General features: G+C 35.4%; 1 protein-coding gene across 1 annotated transcript in view; it reads right to left on the reverse strand.

Moving 5' to 3' along the window:
• The window catches only part of LOC145686186 (pancreatic lipase-related protein 2-like), a 102173-nt gene extending 85971 nt beyond the window's left edge, over positions 1 to 16202 (reverse strand). The window contains exon 1 of the mRNA XM_081759214.1: positions 15773 to 16202. Coding sequence (XP_081615340.1) covers positions 15773 to 15824 — 52 coding nt within the window. The 5' untranslated portion in view covers positions 15825 to 16202. The remainder of the gene's footprint in view (positions 1 to 15772) is intronic.
• Positions 16203 to 20672: the final 4470 nt, after the last annotated feature.

Consider the following 20672-nt stretch of genomic DNA (forward strand, 5'->3'; position numbering starts at 1 on the left):
GATCAGTTTATATTCTTAACGGTTGTCTCAAACTTTTCATTCACAATGTTACGCCACAGGAGAGATCTTGTTTCTTATTTGTGGAAATTTCGTACCCCCTTTTTATTAGGAAATTGTCAAATATTTTAAGAAATTCTTATCGGCGATTATTTACGAAAAGGCGAAAAAAGATATGGAAATTCTTCATAAAGATGGGAGCACAACTTTACCACGTTTTATAAGTATTTGTTTCGGAACTAAAAGTACAAAAGAAAAATGCAATATAGAAATAAATACCAATTTTAACACTAAAAAAAAAAAAAATAAATTTGAAATTTACATGTGTAACGAATATTACACTTTTAATTATTTCATCGTATCTTCATGTATAAAAAATAAATAAATAAAATCTGAGACCAACTTTCGAATCCTTGACCTTCAAGTTTCACGAGTTCTTTTCGAAATCTCAGTGCCTTACCACGCTCGACCACCGTCGATACAAGTACTGCTTGCAGCTAGTGTCTATATAAAGAACGGAGGAAAAGTACGATTCCCTCTCTACAGATCTGTGGGAACTGTTGGATCTAGGCTCACTTTTTTGGCCTTAGTTTCTGAAAACATTTCTAGGTTTTTGTGAACAGAAGTCTACAAATAAAATGAAGAGCATTTGTCAATACAGCATATACTTCAATAATAAATATAGTTTAAATATTGGTAAGCATTTTGTGATGCAGAAGGATTTTGGTACCTTCTAGATTAAACTAAAAACAAATCGTTGTATACATTTTGTAATTTACAAAACGAGACAAGGAAAGCTTTTGGAGAATTGAGGCGAGAAAACCTTATCTTTCGTCTCGTCTCGTGGACAACACTATTAGGTCTAATCATTGCATAAATAATAATAGTAATACTAATACATAATAATATAATCACATATTTTAATACTAAGTGAACCGTGTATATTAATCGTAGAACCAATTCAGGGGCGGATCTAGGACGGACTTCTGGGGGCGGTGGGTTGTAATAATGCTACTTAGAGCTACTTTTAAAAGCTTCAAACTCTGGGATGGGTTTTATTTATATATAAAATAAGAAAGTTTCTTCTTCTGCGGGGGGATCGCCCCCTTTGGATCCGCCACTGAACCAATTGTTAAATGATTTGAATGACACCACTGACTAATAACTCTAATTTTATATTTGCATACGTGCCTTTCTTTGATTTGTAATTCTCCCAAGACCCGACTGTGGTGAGACTACACAGATAATAGTTCACAGGGCTACCTTTATCATTTAGGCTACAGTACATGATTAACTTAATTAACATTAGCTTCAAGAACACAAATTAATATTATGTAATTTACCTGAAATTCTATTGGGTGGAAATACTAGGAGATGCATCGTCAGTGCAATGTAAGATATGATTTCATATTTTTACTGGCACTGATTTTAGAGATTAGAATGTAACCATAGCGTATTACTGATGATTGCATAACATATAATGAAAACTTTTTGCTGCCTAGACCTTCAACTTGAAACCAACAATTTCTCTTTTAATCATGGGAAAAATACCAAATAATAAATATGAGTGTAATGCAAGTCATGCAACATGCTCAAATGATTTTTTTTAGCTGGATATTAATTCAGAGCTACATAAATAAACTCTCATGCATTGTTATGATATGATTAAGGTAATACACAATATTCTTCATGGATATTATTTGTTGATTCGTTGGTTGATTTAGCGTCCCTGTTACTACTGAAGCTACATCAAATATGGAGCTCAGCCACATGAGCTAGCTCCCACCGCAAATCAAACCCGCGTCTCAAGGAAGTTTGCTATCCATATAGCCACGAGACAGCTCTATTCAAAAACACTCCTTTACTAGCTTTTAAGGCTTTTAAACAAACTGAAAACCCAACGTCACACAAAGAAAACTCCGGTAGTTGAGAGGTTCTAGGGATAGTCAGAAAATTTTAGATCTGGTTACCCGTTCCAAAAATGTCCGGTTCCGAAACAGAGAACTGGCTATCCGGAACCAGAACAGAGATCGAGAACTCGGTTCCAGAACCCAGAATGGGGTACCCAGTTCCAGAACCGAAATCAGGTACCCAAAATCGAGGACTGTATATTACGAAAGATGTCCACACACTAATGAAGAATATAAATTTGAAAATACACCTTCTTAACTAGCAGTACTTGTTTTCGCTAAAATTGACATTGCAAGGGAAAGCATACAGAACAAATTCAGATTCAGAAGAATAATAGGGAGCTGCAAAACATAATATGACCAACTGAAATTTTCGAGTTGATTCCAGGGGCTCTAAGATGGGAATTGGGGGTTCTGATGCATTTAATTATCAGATAATTGGAAAGTTCGTTGGAAACTGTTGAACTATTCTCATCCATTTTTACTTCAGATGCATGTTTTATCCCTTTTGTCTTATGGTCCTAAATTTCTAAATCACTCTGTCTGATAATTTGGTCCTCTTCCTAAGAAAGAGAGTGTATGGTAACTCATAGTGCCGGATTTACGTATAAGCTAAACAAGATATACCTTAGAGCCCCACTCTCTTGGGGACTCCAAAATATTTTCAGAGAAAAATAAATGTACATTTGCAAACTATTGGATTAAAAGCAAGTTATGAAACTTACATTCATGAACAGTATTTTGCGTTATGTAGGCTGCTATGATGTAAGTAATGGGACTCCTTCTGCTAGCCTGCTCCCAAATATGTCATTAGTTTCCTCATTTCTGCACATAGAGTGCCTACTTTCTTCATGGACTAGTTACATTGCAAAATGTAACATGCAACTGCACACTGCAGTGTAGACGATTTGTCACTGACGAAGGATAGCTAGACACATAAATTGCCCCATTACCTTCAATAGTTTTGGGCCCCATCAAATATAAATCCGGCTCTGGTAACTCACCGTGTTGATACTTCCTCTATATTTATAAATGTTCCTGAATTATTTTTCTCAAAAGACCTTACACTAATCTTGACTCTTGTCAACTACTTTCCGAAGTGTTCTAATTTAACGTATTCATTCTCTTCATGGCGTCCTTGTCAATTTTTGACTGTAATGGACTGACAATATGAAACATTTCAACCAACAACTACCTATATTTAAATTATTGACGTCGTTCTTTATGACATCATGAGATAGGGTGTCCGACCCATGCACCGCTATCTTCTGGAAAGTATGCTAGAAGTATATTGCCTTTCAAAACCAAGAACATAATTACCGCTCCGTAGCCTACCTTTTTATCTACTTTTCCCTTGCCTTTGCCGATTCTTTAGGTCTTGCTTATGGCAGACGCTAGTCTACTAGCCTACTATCTGCATTCTTACAGCTTTCAATATTTACATAGCTTAAGGGTTCTCTCGTGGCTACAGTCGTGTTCAAATTATTAGATTAAACATTCAATTTTTGAATATTTTACTGTTCTTACAATATTACGTGAGAAAATACGTTCGAACTTAGTCCAAATTACTACTTTGTAACTATGTCCTAATTTCTAGTGGGTGTGGCATATGCTTTTCAATATCAATAAAACAAATGCGTACGTAACATTTAATATAATTCCTATAAAGTGTGTATATCCAAATTGGAAACAAAAAAATGAAATGGAATACTTACAAGAAAATTATCTCTCACACAAATATTAATATTTTTTTTATGAAATCCCTTATTCTTTATTAGGTCTTTTATTCTTTGTAGCATTCTATGTACGAGTTTAGCACATTTTGCCTTCAATTCAGCATCATGGTACCACAAATTGTTGATCTTCTTGATCAATTGAAGTTTGGTTCTAATGTGCTTCTTCTCTAGCTTTTCTTTCATGAAGCTCCAAAAGTTTTCAATTGAGTTCATATCAGGACTAGTGCCTCCCCATGGAAGAGCACTAATTTCTTTGTCCTCGAAGAATTTTGTCACAGCTTTGGCCCGGTGGCATGGGGCTCCATCATGCATAAAAATGAATTGTACGTCATCAAACCAAAGTGCAGTCTGGGAAAGCAGTTCTTCTTGAAGAACTTGTAGGTATTGGTCATGCTTCATTGTCCTCTTAATCTCTACTATATACAGTCTTCCAGGCCTGAAGACCGAGATCACACCCCAGACCATGATTGAAGTAGGAAGCTTCGCGGTTTATTAAAAACATTCCAACTTGAATTCCTTCCAGGTCAACGTTGCATATATTGTGAACATTCATCAGACAGAAAGATACATGATTCATCACTGAAACACACTATTTTCCAATCGTCAGCAGTCCAATATTCTAGGCCTTGTGCCCATTCGAGGCACTTCTTTGCCATGATTGGAGTAGACTCTAATTTTTGTTTTCTTTCTTCACTGTGTGCCTTTATTCCCTCGGCACAAAGAATCCTTCGAACACTTTCAGGCCAAATGTCTGCGCCATACTCAGCCATTTTTATGCTGAAGTCTATTAGAAGTTGCACTTCCGTTCCCCAGACCCAATCTTTTTAGCTTTTTCGATACCTCTTAGCGATAGCTTTGGTTTTCGCCCACACTTCCCAACCCTATTTTGACTCTTGTTCATTTCAACAGAGATTCTACTCACAGATTTTTGTTCTATCCCAACTCTACTAACAATGTATTGCCGTGTATATCTTTTTTTCACTAGAAGTATTTTGTTAACTTTCATTTTACACGGAGAAAGGTCTTTTGCTTTTCCCATTATGCTGCAATTACAGCACTACACCGAATAAAAGATTGATACACGAAACACGCCACGATCATTTGAAAAATGAAATGAAATTTTTGAGTTTTACGTCCCACGGTTATGCCGGTTAGGCTAAATGAGACGGTGATAATGAGTAATGAATGAAATGGTGGAATGAAGAAAGTGGGAAGAAACGGGAGAACCCCGAGAAAACCCACGCACACGGTGTTTGTCCACCACAAAGTTCACTTGGCGGTAGCAGGGTTTGAACCCGAGACCCCTAGCACCAGAGGTGAACGCTCTACCACTGAGCCACCGCGGCCCCACGATCATTTGAAACTTGCCCATTCGAACTGTTGAACGCTTTGAATGTCGTTAACTTCTTACGACACCAACCACAACACTTCAGACTGTAACTTGTTGATAGGAACGACAATAGCTATCTACAACTGAAACACCAATTTCAGAATCCCCCCCCCCCAACTCACTGATAGCATCTGCTGTTCAACGGTGATATCACCACTTCAACTGGACAGTAAACAAATGAAGGATCCTACTTTGGTGGTTTAACCATTAAATTAAATGTTCTAGAATTCTGAAATTAGGACTACTACATCAATTTTGCCCTTTTCGAGCGTGAGTCTAATAATTTGAACACGTCTGTATATGGTAAGCGTATGCGCCTTTTGCACGGTAGACCCTGATTTGATTCCCGATGGGAGTCCATTTGGTTTGGATCCTACGTTAAGCTGTACGTAAATGCTTCACTTAGCTTGGTCCTGAAAAAGACGCTGACTACAATGCATTCAACCAATCTTCATACTTGAAAACGAACATAATTATGAATTCAAGACTACCCCTTGTACTGTGTCATTTAAAATTAAAATGTATCTCTATTCATCTGCAATTCAATCCGCCTATGATTGTCTGCAATAAAAAATCTTAAATGAAATGCCTTTCATATCTTTGAAAAAGAAATATTGAACTCATATTTTCGTACTAAAAGTATTTAAAATGTAGTTTATATTATTATTATTATTATTATTATTATTATTATTATTATTATTATTATTATTATTATTGCGTAATTAATATTTTTTATACTTCCTCTGAGTTCTGTGTTCGAACGATATTAAAATTGATATTCCCGTTGATAACACATATTCCAGGAACAATATAACTTACGAGAAGATGCATTCTATACAAAGATTTGCCCGGTCGATGCTGAGAAAGAAATCAAATTTACTCATTGTGTTCTCTACTAGAAGACAATCACAACTATTTTACCTAGGAGGATGGCTCCTCATTAGCGAAATTATAACTAAAGTACCGATATGCACCTTTAGTGTGAGATTTTAAATATGGCGTTAATAAACAAATGGAAACCCACGTACTACACTGTACATCAACTGTGAAATTTTCCCTAGACGTATATACATGTAAACAGGCTAGAAATTACACCTACAAACCTATGTAATAAACACTCAAGAGAAGAAAGTGAATTGTCTTTTAATGTCATAGAATGAGATAAGGTGATGAAATTTTAGCCAATGTAGCTTTAACGTTCGGAGAAACTCAGATACGAAAAATAAAATAGAAAGTACATTGAAGATATTACTTCTATTTATCAGTTAACGGTAATGGCTGGTTTGAGTTGTGGTATCTGTTAAAATAAAAATGAAATGGTGAAATGTTATCTCGTATGACCTGAAACTGTTAACAGCGTATTTACAATGAAAATAATTCAATCGCGGAACTTCGTTAATTTTGAGAAGTGATTTGTTTAAATTTGTTTTCAACCATTTACACGTAGTTAATACCAATTATTTTCGTGATCTGCCATACTGCTCTTAAAAAGGATAATTTGTCAAAATAACGTAATTCCATTGGTTTGCTATTAAAGCAATAAGAACAATTAAACTTCACAGTAGATCTTTCGAATTATATAGCTCAGTGATGGCCAAATGATAGCCCGCGATTGCGCGAATCTTTGTTACCCAACCCGCAAAGGAAAGAGCATATGATTTGTGCAGTATTACTTTTTAAAATTATGGTTAACAGGAAAAGTATAATTATTCACCATAATATAGCTGTGTCGAAAATTGAATTTAAGTGCGAAAATATCTTCCGTAACCAATACAAGGTAGGCCATCATACCGGGCAGAATTTCAGAAAAATGCAGATTTGGTATAGTAACTTTTAAATGTTCATAGCTGAGGCCCTATTTCGCGTAGATAAATTGAAAGGAAGAATAGAACAAAGCTTTAGAAAATGTATGACTCGCGCATATTCAGCTAACCGTTGCCTTAGAGGTGGATGGAAAATGGCCTCCAAGTATAGTTCTTATTTTGCCCTGGCCAGCAGTGCGTTATTGGTTAAATTGGCCATCACTGATATCAGTGGCGTATTTAGGATTTTGTTTCGGGGAGGGGGGACTATGCACTTACACACACACATGAACACCACTTATATTTTTTTTTAATTTTGGGTACGGCAAATTTTAATGAAGTTTTGCACATAACAAATTTATTTCGGAGGGCTTAAGCCCGATAGCCACCCCTAAATACGCCAGTGACTGATATAGATTATTAACTTCCATAGAAAGTCGAGCTCAAGTATTGCCACTTTGGAAAATTTTCGAATCAGCTAGTCTGCTAATACTCACTTCCAAGTTGTTCCAACTTTGAGTAGGGGCCATCTGAACTGAACAAATATTTTAAAGACAGAATGTACAAAAGTGCATTAAAGTTATTTCGGCTACTTGAGATGGCTTACACAACCTAGTCTTGGATTCTTGCTTGTGCACTGAAAATGTGTTTTCCTTTTTTATAATTAGCCGTACTCATGTTTTTAGACAATTAAAAAAGATGATGAGAATTTTGAAAAAGTCAATAGTGTTGGTCACAAATTTCCTAGTTAGCAGATATTAGTTCATTAAATATACATATAAATGTGGTTTGTACTTGATTTTACATTTTATTAAGGTTATTTTCTAAAAACAAAATCGTTAATTAAAATTTTAACTCAGTATTTAGAAACTGGTCTTGCATCTGATACTAAATGAGAAAAATTTGCCTTTATAGTCTTCCTTCAATTGTATGAAAGTATCTGATAGTACTACATTGACTTCTATATGTTTGATTGTAGAATATTTTATTTTTGATTTCCAAGCCAAGTAATTGTCAGTACAGTCGTTAACTCAACATTAACTAACGTATATTAAAGGCAACTTTACAAGACATTTTATGGAGTAAATGTAGATGAATATGCAACATTTGGCTGTAATATCACTTGTTTTGAATTGATACTCTAGCTGAAAACTGAAAATAACAGCTGTGATTAGTTAGGCTACTAGACCAATAAGGCATGGATAAGAGGCTGGTTTCTTTCGCACATGCTTCACAAGGATATATAATCAAAATATATGAAGAGCTGATTTAAAGACAATTAGGATCAGGGTTATTATGTAAGGAATTATTTGTAACGGTTTCATATAAATTTGAACACGTCAAGTAATATTACTGCAATATATTTCCTGATTTCTTGAAGTACCTAGAAAAGTTTTACAGTATCTACCACGTACATAGACGATGGAGTCCCCTTTCAGGCCCTTCAGTTCCTTCAGTTCCCCCCAATAATATCTTAGAGGAGGTTGATCTTCCCAAATGTTTCAAAATTCATATATTCGTTTTGTGTTGCTGCTTCTGCGAAAACGGTTTTCTTGACTAAGTTTTAAAATGAGTGAATTTTGTTTCAGATTACGGTAATTTCCAAATTATGTAAATTCAATATTGAAACCGTAAGTACTGTAGTAGTAAATTATCTTTTTTGGTTTTAGTAGAGAGAAATTCAGGTGAGGATACACATTATCTTTGTCTTGAAATGATAAATCTGTTTATAAAAAAGAAACACTTGCGTTATCTCTTACCGTTTTTTTTTTTCCTATGACGACAATGTTAACATTGCAAATGGTTAATTTGTAGTATTTTCGGTTTGAAGAAAGAGTTAATGGGAAGGGGGATGGAACCTATTCTTGGGACGCTCAGTCGATTAAGAAAAAAAAAAGTTGAGAAAATAGTATTTACTTCTCTTAATTCTATGCAAGGTTATCTACCTATTACCTATTGCAGGTTGTAACTTTGAGGTCTCAGGCCGTAAGATATTAAACTAAGGTCATGACCTATATACGTATATAAGAAACGGAAAGAACTAGTGGAAGTATAACTAAGCAGAGTAGAGGAAATCACTTGTTATTCTACCGAGAAGAGGGAAACGTCAGGGTAAAAATTGTCTGAAGCCGCAAGATATCTAAATCTCCCAGATTTTTTTTTTTTTTTTATTTGTTGGTTTTTAAGCCTGCACGTAGCAATTCCTTATCTCGTTTTACAATAAATGACCCTCTTCCCTAACTTTTTTCTTTACGAAAATGAAATATTTCAGTTTCAAGTCCTACGATTATGCCCTTGATTAAAGCAAGTGGATGATGATGGAAGAATTAGTAGAATGCGAATGTGGGAGGAAACGGGAGTAGTACTAGAAACCCCACGGACACGATATTGTTCACCACAAACTTAGTTGACATCAAACCAGAGATCCCACTCACCAGAGGTAAGCGCTATACCAGTGAGCCACCTTGGCCTCATTTTTCTTCGTGTCGGCGTCTACGATCATTTCCTACTCCAACACAAGCACTACAGGATATGATGCATGTGTTTCCGAATTGACTCATTTTGTAAATTTCAACTACCCTTTACCTAGCATAAGAAAAGAGTAAATAATGAACTTTAAGCTATACAACACACTAACATTTTACAATAATTACAATTGTTGTAATTTCGGTCACGCATTTGTCCTGCTTAAGACTCGTATAGTCTAAAAGTGGGCCGAGATGTGTTGACGTCGGAATGGATAATACATTTCCGTAAACAAATATTCTTACTCAAATAGCATTAAGTAGTTCAGTGAAACTGAAAACAATAACAGTAGCTTGTACCTAATTGGTGTACTGTTGGAAGCAACAGTAGTAGTCACTAATTTATATATTAGAAGGTTACACTCTAGTAATAGTATCACGAATAGGATATTTAAAGAATAAGAAACTGGTAGTTGACCACAAGGCTGAATTCTTCAAATGTTGTAGCATAAAATCCGTAATTTGATTTAGAAGACTAACTTTCCCTTTTATGAAAAAATAAATACAATTCTAATTACTGAGATTTTCCGTTTGTTAAAAGCATATATATAAGTCGCTAGTAATAATTTGAAACCATCTAGAGATGATTTATAAAGCAAATCGTGTTTTACATTACTTTGTATAGGATATAGAAGAATATAATCTACTTCAGATGACTAAACAAGTCGCTTTTACTTATTGTGTTACTTTTTCGCTCTTCAATTGATTTTTCTTTTGAAAAGTCAATGACAAGGACAGTACAGATATATAGCAGTCATTTCCAACTAGCCATGGTATGACGTATAAGTGGGCTTTTACGTTAAGAGCCAGAGGAAACAGAACAGATTGGACAAAAGCGGGAGGGCGAGGTAGACGGAATGTGATAAAATGAATCTAGGCGATTAGTAGTGATGGAGTCCCTGGTTCGATCCCAACTTGCGCCATGCAAGCTTCTGGTGGACCAACACATTATGCGTGGGTTTTCTCGGAGTTTCCCGTTTCCTCCGATTTTTTCATTCTACTATTTCATTCATTTCTCATTATCACTGTCTCCCTTAGCCTCGGTGCATAATCGTGGGACGTTAAACTAGATATTTAATTTCATTTGCAAATATATTATCGGTGTTTTTCTTCCAAAACTAAAGAGAAATTCTAAATATTAAGAGGTTTGATTATAATCATCATTACTTTAATTTTTTCTCTCTTTTTTGGCCAATATTGCGTATCATCATCATAGCTATTCTGCCATTATTGCTGCAACTGAGAAGCTTCGATGTAGAGTGGTCCTCAGTAACTCTCTTCGTCTTGACGTAGCAATTTTCTGTTTTAATACCTTCCTTCAAGCGCCTCCCTCTCTTTCCTTCCACAATAAACTTTAGCACGTTCCTCATAATACAGTTCCTCCTTAGCCAATATCCCAACCAGTTCCTCTTCTTCCTCTTAATTACATCTAAACTTCTTCTTTTCTTCCTTACTGCTACTATTTCTAACACCTTTTCCGCTCATCCCAGCTAATTCTCTCCTTTTTCTCCATGCCCACATTTCGAAAGACTTCATTTTTTATTGCTTTGCGCAATGTCCTTGTTTCTGCCCCATAGAGTACATATTGAAATCTGTGAAACAAAATCACAATATTTAATTGGACGTTTGTTCAATAAAAAGATTAGCTAATCGTGGTTGAAAAGAAAAAATAAAATCTGGCACTTTAGAGTGTAAAAATAATTTTGCAATTCATTGTATTTCAGTAATCTGTCCCCTCTTGATATTCTTTCGTGCGTCTCAGGGGTAGCCTCCCCAGTTTGAGAATCAGTGTTAAACGTATAAAAAGATTACGAAACGTTGTGATTTATTTTATGAATAGAGAAGCGTGGTCACCCATAAAAAAATAAAGGTCATTGGCTATGTTGTACACTATCATCATAGTAATTATACAAAGGTAAACTATAATACATTTAGAAACATACATTCTATTTCCGTTACTATTGGCCCATTGCAGAATTTATTATCCCTTATCTCAAGAGTATAATTTACCTATAAAAAGCATAAGATTTCCTAAAAGCAAGACTTGCAAGACTCTTGCAAGCAAGACCAAGACTGGGTGTGCAAGAGCAAGAGCAAAACCACCCGGGTCTTGGTCTTTTATTTGTTCATCATTAGTGATTAGTCATGAAATGAAATCTTTCAGTTTTACGTCCCTCATTATGCCGTGTAGCATAAAGGAGACAGTGATGACGAGATGGATAATAACGGTGAAATGAATAAAGTGGAAGGAAACGGGAGAATATTTAGAAAACCTACTCACATCAGTTTGTCCACCACAAGGCTTACTTGGCGCGAGATGGAATCGAACCAAGGGCCCTATACACCGGAGGTGAACGCTCTACCACTGAGCCATTGCGGCCCGTTACGATTAACCATGAATCTACAAGTATTGTGTCTCCAAAACCATCGATTACTACTGTGCTCCACGTGCTCTACCCAACTGTCAGAAGCCACCTTTCCTTGCGCACACAGTAGTACAGTAGTTGTAGTCGTATGGTATACTTTCCTGTTTAGACACCTGGTTCCCGAATTATTGGTCACAAATTTCGTATTTCTATATATATATAAAGAGAACTATATATATAAAGTTCTAGTAATATTGTATCATACTTCTAAACAGGAAAGTATACCATACGATGCGTACTAGACAAGAAAAGATCTATCTTCTAAGTTTGGTCAGGATTAAATGAATTCTGTAGATAGTGTCCGTATATATTTTAATTGCAATTTAAAACAAATTTTATAGTGGAAAATACAGGGAACAAATTTATTAAATGTTAACTTCAGGTTTAAAGTTAACCTGTTAACGTTAGGTGAAGACAATGTGCATCTATAATAAAGATTTGCTAAAAAATCAGTGAAGGATGAATGTTTTTGGTAATTAGAAAGCTCGATATAGTTCCTTTGTTAGGATAATTACCAACACAATGCTTCAGTGGAATCCACAATAATCCGAAATCCTTTCCAATAAGATTAAAATAAACATATTATATATATATATATATATATATATATATATATATATATATATATATATATATATATATATATATATAGGGTGTTAATTAACTAGACCGACAAACAGTAAGAGGTGATTCCTCACATTAAAATCTGAGAAAATAGGTTTATATGGACTTGTGAGAAAAAAAAAAGCTATGGTGGTTTCGGAGATAGTTACGTCCGAAAACAGGGAAAAGGTACACTGCAACACATGTTATTTCGAACACGAGGGACAATGAAGTGATAATCTATATTAGCGTAAAGGAAATCACGCATACCTCATCCAAAAATGTTGGACAAACATCGTACTCGTCGGTTTTCTCGGGGTTCTCCCGTTTCCTCACACTTTCTTCATTCCACTATTTCATTTATTTCTCACCATCACCGTCTCCTTTAGCCTAACCGGCATTAGCGTGGGACGTAAACTAAAGATTTCATTTAATTTTTTTCATCCAAAAATATATATTTCAGCAATTTACAGTGGGTGGGAAAGGGATTCTTCTGATGGCGGATCCTCCAAGGGATTCTTCTAAAGAATTCCCAGACATGCTCGTACTTGAAAGTGGGTTTAAAGTACGCCGACATTAATCGTTGACGGCAGTGAGAACTGAATTTGTTGGCCGGTATCCAGAAGCGTTATAGACTGCCAACTCCACGGTTCTTCATGTTGCAAGTAACTTGTGAAAATGAAATGAAAACTATGAGTTTAACGTCTCCCATAATTATGTCCTTTAGACTGAGGGAGACGATTATTAAAGCAAGTGAATGGTGATGGAAGAATTGGTGGAATGAAGAAGGAGGAGGAAACGAGGTATCGCAAGAAAACCCATGCAATACTGTCCATCAGCGCTGTACCACTGAGCCACGGTGACCTCTCAAGTAACGCGTGTTGTGGCATATTTTTTCACGGTTTTCGATCGCCGTAGCTTCGAACAGTTTTGCTTATCTTGAAGTAAGGAATCGGTATATAAAAAATGAAATGAAATCTTTGAGTTTTACGTCCCACGGTTATGCCGGTGAGGCTAAAGGAGACGGTGATGATGAGAAATGAATGAAATGGTGGAATGAAGAAAGTGGAAGGAAACGGGAGTACCTCGAGAAAACCCACGAGCACGGTGTTTGTTCACCACAAAGTCCACACGGCGCGAGCTGGCATCGAACCAGGGACCCGAAGCATCGGAGGTGAACGCTCAACCACTGAGCCACCGCGCCCCCAAGTAAGAAATCGTCTTTTAAGAGTTTGTCGGTCTATTTTATTAACAATCTATATAAGCATATATATTATATATATATATATATATATATATATATATATATATATATATACGATCAATTCGTTTTATTATTACTGCTATCTTTTGCTTTATACGCTATTAATTACCGTAAAGAAAAGTTTGTTTCTATATATACACACAGAAAAGAAATATCACTACCTATGTGTCAATTCAAAATCTGTCCAGTACTTCTCCAATTAAAAAGCAAAGTAACTATCATACTCTTGTTTCTGCTATCATTAATTTAATTGGCGGTGGGAAGTAGCAAGAGGTCCACATTAGGATCCAGGCACATAATTTTTATCCATTACAAAGTCTACACTATGCGACTGAAGTTTTATTCCTTCGTTTCCTATTTGGGTTCGTCGTCTCTTTCAGCAGTGAGACTGCGATATACAACTTCATACCAAATATGGAATCAGAACCACTTCTAGTCTCCACTCGAAATTTATTCTGGACTCTTCCGAGCGAAAGGTAGGATGGGGCTGCCCACAAGATAAGACGAGATAGAATTTCCGTGCCGAAACAGAGTTCTTGTAATAAAAACATTTCCCGAGACGAGACAGCTTGAACTCTTGTCTCGTAAGCAAAACTCTAGGTAGTTGATAATGTGGAACTTCGATATTTGTTAATTTATTCAGTGAAAAACAGTTTACTCTGTCAAAATTCACAATTTTTCATCACTTTTAGCCATAGAATACCAACAGTGGAACTTCATATGGGAACATAATACAACGAACACCCACAGAAAACATTGACAGCCACGAACTTGAGTCTGCTTCACTTTCTACAAAACGTAAATCTTGCATATATACGCAAATTTGAATCAGTTTGTTTTACTATTTATCCACTATACAAATGTATACCGTTGAATTAGCATCTTTGTACGTAACTGTAAGGAAGAGATTGTAGTTTATTTAAAAATGTTTCAAATGTGTACCCTTAGAGGAGGAATGGTCTAGATTTTTCGCAGAGTAATACTTTCACTGTTTGGAATAAAATATTTAATTATATTTAATACTTGAACTAGATTTTATAAATTTGTTTCAATTCAAATATGCACCTTAAAGGGGAAAAAAAGAGTGTTCAGATGTATCTCTCAAGTATTTATATATTCCATAAACCTATTCTTACCGTAAGAAGAACAGATATTTTAGCTAATTAGCTATAACAGTCTAATGCAGTGGTTCGCAACCTTTCTTGATTGATGACACACTTTATTGAAGCCTCAAGACATCGCGACTCATTTACTTATTATTTTTTTTAAATAATAGTATAAATTACGGTAATGCAGAATCATAAGTTGGTTATAACAGTAATGACTATGTATTACTGAGCATTGTTGTTACAGCTGGAGGTATTCACTGAAGAAGTTTACCTCAAAATCGATCTTAACAAATTATTAAATATTTCATGATTTTTAAATTCTAAACTTTCGCAACACACTGGTTACAAACCACTGGTCTAATGTACTATAAGGTAACCAACCAGACGCCAATGTGCTAAGTGGTCTAGTTTTATTCTAACTCTGGTCAGCCTAATGTACTAGGAATAATGGCACTAGCTTGAAATTATAACCAGTCTGAAATTTCCTAGACGAAAATTAATATAAAGCAGTTTAATACAGTGCGAATCTACCAAGTAGATGAATATCAATATATAAATAGAATAACGTAAATTATATCTTCTACATAAGTGATTCAGGATTTGCTTTCCTCTTAGGAGAAGCGGGTTCTTTAAATACCGTGTTAAGCTCTAAGTCTCAATAAATAATTGTATTCGTAGTGAGAAGAATTAATAATTTCAAATTTATAGATAAACAAGGCATACGACATTTTTCATCGAATAGTATTTACCAAATAATAATAATAATAATAATAATAATCCAAAACTGAATTGGTTCTCGTCATTAAAAACATACTTCTTCCCAATATTCACTTGGTAAAAATAATAAGATGTAGAAATTGATATGTCAAACTGAAGATTCCAGACCAACAATGAATTGTATTACTCGGTGGCCCATCTCTAGTATTAAGAATAGCAGTGTATACAGCACCAACATACTTCTGCATATACCGAACAAGTTTAATAAATAAATAAATAAACTATAAACTTACCTGCAAGCAAATTAGAGGTAAAATTTAATAATGTTGCAAATACAGCAGCCATTTTGATGGAATATTAATTACGCTTCCTCTCCTGAAGGCGTTGTACTATGACTAATGAATCAACGTCCGCATTCGACCCCAAGACACCCAACTTCTGAGCACAACATTGCGTCGTTAAGTGGCTTTATGAAGCACCGGATCTTCTTGAGCCTTTAATATTTTTCTCTCTCAATAGTTATCTCAATAATGCATTAAAATTCTAGATAAACCCCCTTGTGAAGCAACAATCTTCTTGCTTAACCTATGTAGTATTTAACAAAATAGAGACAAAACAATATTAAACACCGATCACGTTATGCAAAAGGAATTGAATGTGAAAAGCGGCGTGCGACCTACTGCTTGAAGGGAAGAGGGAACGACGATAGAGTGAGTGAGAGATTTACGTCATAAGGGGATAAGACTTTTCTTCATATATGCCGGTTGTTTTGCGTTTGTATTGGAGGTCATACATACTATATTTGATGTCAAGGTCACAGTCTAATTTTACTCCTTGACTAATAATAAGATGCGAGTGCCATTGAAGAAGTTGTTTATTTACAAATATCATGATTTTTAGTTTCATGCAAAGTACAGTGTCATTGCTTGTTTTCATTTATCTAAGCTGAGAAATAGATAATGTAAAGTGTAGATACAGGGAGTTACGCAATGTCAAAAACTTCCATGTACACTCCTCAAGGTTACGAGGTCATCACTTTGACTAAAGACCTGTAACCGGAAATATCGGCCGAAGTATGTATTTTTTTCAGTGATTTCCAACCTAGAGGGCGCGCTTCTTGGGGGCGTGAAGAGCGAGCAAGAGGAGCGCAAGCACTAACATAAATAAACTACTTTCATAATGACAGTACAAATATTACGAATGTTGTGACAAAAAGGCGTTGAATTAAATAGCGTACAAACACAAAATAAATATTGGGTAAGAACTGTGGTTCTATTAAGAACGAAGCTGATTTTTAAAAAAAGAAAGAAAAAAAAAACAATATTGCAATTAGAGGTGTAAATGAGTGAACTTTTCAGGCGAACTTTCATTTTCGAAAGTTCGTTTCCGAACTTTTCATAAGCAACTTTTCCTGAACTTTCGCTTTCTTTTATTTACTAATTAGCGACACTCATTTTATAACTTATTCTGAACATAGTGTGATGACTGTGAGCTAGCTATGTAGTATACAGTATAGTTATTTGCACCATAATAATACAAGATGGACTGACACATATTGACATTATACATGATATGGATAAACACGTAAAACACATTATTGTAACTGAATCAGTGCTTTCCACAAAGAAAAAAATATTAAATAAAATGATTAATTTTGCATTGGTAATGAGTGAGTTTATGATATAAACTTGTTTGTGCAAGTCAAATTTAAGTTTTTGATTGTCAGCATCATGTAAAATTGAAGGTTTCTGCCGAAAATATACTGTTTTATGATATAGGCTTGAAATTTGAAATACATGCTTGTAACGCTCCGTAACGTCTTTTGAAAAAATGTGAAAATTATGTACTATTAGAAAGAGAAAAAACTAAAATAAATTTACTTCGATTTTTAATATAGCCATGTTATACCTGTATACCAAAATGTTTGTAATTTTACAGGGATTTTTTAAATGGACAATTTGAAAAAATGAGCCGAACTTTCGGCGAACTTTCGCGCGAACTTTTCAAGTTTGAACTTTTCATGAAATTTTCCAACACTAATTGCAATGCAATCGTAGACAGACGCAATCCGGGCCAGGAGACCCTAGGCTCCACCAGTTTCTGCAGTGACAAGAATAATTGAAGCTGTTTTTTTATATATTCTTGCAAGTTTATTGTAAGCGTTGCCTTTTATTCTTTATTGAAAAAGTTTTGAAACATTAGATATAGTTTCAGTTGCAGTTTTCCTATTATACAATGTGAAAACAATACTTGAGGTCCACAATGTCGACGTTCAACCTAGCGATAATATCCATCGGACGAGAGTAAAGTTGGAAACTTCTGCAGGACCCCATGAAAAAATTGTAAATCAATTTGCAAACACAGGCAATCGACAAATTATTTTTTGATTAGATCACGATTATGTGTTATATCACTGTGTGCTGGTAGTAAAATATAAGAAAATGAAGACAAAAAGCATAAAAGATGTGTGATTTCTCTTAGTTTACATGAGAATAAAAAAAATAATTATTACAATTTCTTGCTATTCATTTTAAAGTTTTCTGAGTAATATTTTACATATTAATGTAATTGACAAAAAAAAGTATTCACATAAAATTATATCCATGTTCCCCATATTCACGAAATTATCGCTTCTTTGCATGCTCCCTGTCAATTTTTGCAAAGTACAAAAAGAAAACTACTGTATTGTTACTATTTGAGATACATTCATACAATACAGCAGTTTCACTTTGACTAGCTTCACCTGGTAACATTATTCAACTGCTCAAACAACAGTTAAGTTGGGAGATATGTATGATGAAATATATAAATCTTCACAGAGAAACGCCATGTACCATTATTTCAAATCATTTTTTGTCTGGTTTATGGGATCGCCCCCTTCAATTTAATTTATTTGTTGTAACTAAAGATATCAGGAACTCCATTATAGAATAAAACTAAGTCTTGGCACTAATGTATATCAGATTCTCGAAACGGCTGCAGAAGTTGAATAGAAGTTTCATCTCTCTAGAGTTGAGTTGAATTGATTTTGAGTTTAACGTCCCTTTCAGCAGCTATACTATATGAAACGGGACCTACTGATTAACGTGGAATCCGAATCACATGAGCTCCTGCCGGGAACCGAACCCAGATCTCCCGCGCCAAAGGTGAGGACTCTAACCGCTTAGCCACGAAGAAGCTCTTCATCTCTCTAGAGTTGTTCATGTTTTCTATATTGTATTGATTGTGTAGCATTCCTGTCTGCGATTATTTTCTGCTATAATTACGAAAAATATGGAAATGGTGATGAATAGTCTACAGGGTGTCCGAGAAGTCCTTCCCTGATTACAGAAATTGATAACTCAGGCTAGAAATAAGATAGAAATATGAAACTGGTGTTGAATTGGTGTTCCTCAGCTGCTTCAGTATCGCCCCGATGTCGTTTTTCAGCAAGACGTTGCACCACCTCATTGGGGTTTGGACGTCCGTGCCTATCTCGATAGGACATTTCCTGGGCGATGGATTGGTCGTGATGGACCAACAGCTTGGCCTCCACGCTCTCCTGACATAACCCCATTAGACTTCTTTTTATGGGGTTATTTCAAGGATGAGGTCTACCGAACACGTGTACCAGATCTTGAAACCCTGCAGCAACGAATAACCACAGTCGTTGCATCGATCCCTCCAGTGATGTTGGCTAATGTGTGGATGGAAATTGAATATCGCCTAGATGTGCTACGTGCTACCAAGGGTGCTCATGTGGAAGTGTACTGATGTGACCAAAACTTTTATAGTTTATAAACAATTCAACACCAGTTTCATATTTCTATCTTATTTCTAGCCTGAGTTATCAATTTCTGTAATCAGGGAAGGACTTCTCGGACACCCTGTATTACCAATAGAGGTTCACAGGACACTTCTAGGGTAATATTAATAGTGGTGAGTTGTATATTTGTATACAACATTTATTTTCCCCGACGATTTCTAACTTAAGTATTCATTAAGATTTTTTTTTTTTTTTTTGCCATATAAAGCGCAATGCATATACTATGACTAATCTGTTTAGCTGCCGTTCCTTTAAATGCCTAAAATTTCTTAATTGCTAATTAGCACTTCATGTGCAACTGTATATAACTAGTGAAAAATTATTCATTTTTATGCCTAGTTCCTCGTAGCAAAGTGCGTAAACGATTTCAAATTAAAATGACTTGCGTAAACTCATGATTTACTTATCATAGTCTGGGTTCTGGCTGCCCCCTTCAGTTTTTACATTCTAGATCTGCCACTGCATTTTGCTGGAAATAAACTAGTCAGACAACAACGACTATTACTACTATACTATTTTTACTACTATTATTACGAATAATAAGTAAATTTCGTTTCACAGTGTGAAACCATGGTAGGCTTCCAAACTACATGAATTTAATACTCAAACTTGAAGTAGTACAGCTATAGCAAGTGGTTCGAATAGAATAACAAGATCGAAGATAGAATCTATTCCTCGGACACTGAATCTATCAAAAACCCACTACTCACTATGCCTTACTATTTTTGTTCTAGAGCGATATATGTTGAAAACGGAAATGGTTAATTTTAACCGTTTCCGGATTCAAAAGGGGGTTAACAGAGGAGTGAGAACCCACTCTCGGGAAGCTAAATCGATTTAAAAAAACTGGATCTCGGTATCTCTTACTGTTTTTGCTCTGATACCTGTCAACAGACGGACGGACAGATGGAAAAATGCGTTTTATAAGACTTCTGACACATATGCATACCATAGTTTGTACACAGTAGAAGTCTGCACGGGCTCGGGCCTACAAAGCATATATAACTTCGGACCCGGGCCGGGCTCGAGCCATAAATTTTTAAATATATAATCATATTTCTCGGGCCTTTTCGAGCCTCACTGTAAATATACTGTACAACGATATATATTGCACCGTTCTTTCTGGAGAACTTTAAAGGACAACTGCAAAATTAAACCTCTAATTGCTGTCAATAAAAATACAATTTTGCGTTAATTATTAAGTTTCTGTAATTCGGCCTTATTTCGGGTTCATTTGATTATCACGCGAGCTCGGGCCGGGCTCGTTCCTAAATGCTAAAAGATATTTTGGACTTGGCTCGGGCTTCACATTGTAAATTCACATGCGGGGCCGGGCCGGAATTTTTAGCCCGGCCCGTGCAGACCTCTAGTACACAGTAAGCCTAATT

Source organism: Thermobia domestica, chromosome 5 (assembly GCF_964235325.1).
Source record: "Thermobia domestica chromosome 5, izTheDome1.hap1.1, whole genome shotgun sequence".
In the NCBI taxonomy this organism is placed as follows: Eukaryota; Metazoa; Arthropoda; class Insecta; order Zygentoma; family Lepismatidae; genus Thermobia; species Thermobia domestica.